The sequence below is a fragment of the Mandrillus leucophaeus genome, unplaced genomic scaffold (assembly GCF_000951045.1).
Source record: "Mandrillus leucophaeus isolate KB7577 unplaced genomic scaffold, Mleu.le_1.0 Scaffold526, whole genome shotgun sequence".
NCBI classification, from domain to species: Eukaryota; Metazoa; Chordata; class Mammalia; order Primates; family Cercopithecidae; genus Mandrillus; species Mandrillus leucophaeus.
Window position 1 is genome coordinate 565,356 of NW_012105653.1, and position 1,647 is coordinate 567,002.

The 1,647-nt window shown below is 48.1% G+C and overlaps 1 protein-coding gene across 1 annotated transcript in view; it reads left to right on the top strand.

The window, feature by feature from the left end:
* MCM3AP (minichromosome maintenance complex component 3 associated protein) overlaps positions 1-1,647 on the top strand; it is a 55,602-nt gene that overhangs the window by 25,806 nt on the left and 28,149 nt on the right. Inside the window, 2 exon segments of the mRNA XM_011996837.1 lie at positions 327-458; positions 814-927. Coding sequence (XP_011852227.1) covers positions 327-458; positions 814-927 — 246 coding nt within the window.

A 1,647-nucleotide genomic window follows, 5' to 3' on the forward strand; every position in this document is an offset into this window, starting at 1 on the left:
TTTTTTTGAGACAGTCTCACTCTGTTGCCCAGGCTGGAGTACATTGGTGTGATCTCAGCTCACTGCAGCCTCCGCCTCTTGGGTCCAAGCAATTATTCTGTCTCAGCCTCCTGAGTAGCTGGGACTACAGGCATGCGCTGCCACGCCTGGCTAATTTTTGTATTTTTAGTAGAGATGGGGTTTCACCACGTTGGCCAGACTAGTCTTGATCTCCTGACCTCGTGATCTGCCCACCTTGGCCTCCCAAAGTGCTGGGATTACAGGCATGAGCCACCGTGCCCGGCCTTGCCTCTGATTTTGAATGCTATCCCCTTTGCTCTGTTTAGTGTTTCTAATGCTGCTGTGGAGGATTTGTTAACAGCTGCAACCACGGGCATTTTGAGGCACATTGCAGCTGAAGAAGTGTCTAAGGAAAGGGAGCGAAGGGAGCAGGAGAGGCAGCGGGCTGAAGAAGAAAGGTGAGTGTGTCTTGTCCATGCAGACAGATAAGGAGCTCAATGTGGACACAGGCAAGAACTGACCCTGGCCGCGATGCTTCCGCTGTTGTCCACCCCTGCTGACCCACTCATGCCCTCCTACACTTCAGCCCAAGGGGTGGATGGAGCTCCCCAGGCCACACCTACCCGTGGGCAGTGGCCCTTCCCAGCCAGGAGAGGCAGGGGAAGGGAGGTGGTGTCAGGGGAGCTGGAGTAGGGGTGGCCTGCCGACTCAGGCAGCACCTCAATCCCTGTCTGCATGTCCAGGGAGTGAAACAAACAGCACTTATTTTTATTCTTAAACATTACCCTTGTGTATTTTTTATCTTCCCTGTAGGTTAAAACAAGAGAGAGAGCTGGTGTTAAGTGAGCTGAGCCAGGGCCTGGCCGTGGAGCTGATGGAACACGTGATGATGGAGTTTGTGAGGGAAACCTGCTCCCAGGAGTTGAAGTAAGTGAAACACTGGTGGCTTGCTGTGCCAGGAGACTGAGCTTTGGCTCTGCCCTAGGCTGTGTCTCACGCCACTGAGGATGGGCTATTGGAAATGTGTCCTGCCTGTCTAAGCTACTTTGATTTTGTGACCAAATGTATTTGATGCAGTCCTCTGTGTTCCCTTGGCTGATACAATTTTATTATTAAAATTATCTTTTATTTGAGGCCTGCCACCACATGACCATAGTCAGCCATCCTTAGTAGCCACTGGCATTTACCATATATTTGAGACACTTCCAATCAATTGCACATGTCAGACGTTGCTGATGAGAAGATTTTGTGGTTGTCTGCATCATCATTTACACATTCTACACCAGGCACCTGTAGTCCTAGCTCCTCAAGAGACTGAGGTGCGAAGATCACTGAAGCTCAGAAGTTCTGGGTAGTATGCTGTGACTGCACCTGTGGTGGCCACTGTACTCCAGCCTGGGCACCATAGTGAGACCCTGTCTCTAAAATAATTAAAAATTCTGACGATTTTATTAAGATAAAGGTTTATTAACTGTTACAAGGGCTCCTATGGACCTATGATTTTGCACCCTGTACCACTTAATTCTTTTTACCCCATCTTTCTAGGTGTCTGTAGTTTAAGTATTAAAGCTTCTCTTACAGTGAAGATGGAATTACATTTTAGTATTGAGGATGCAGACTTACACTTTTTTTTTTTTTTTTTTAAAA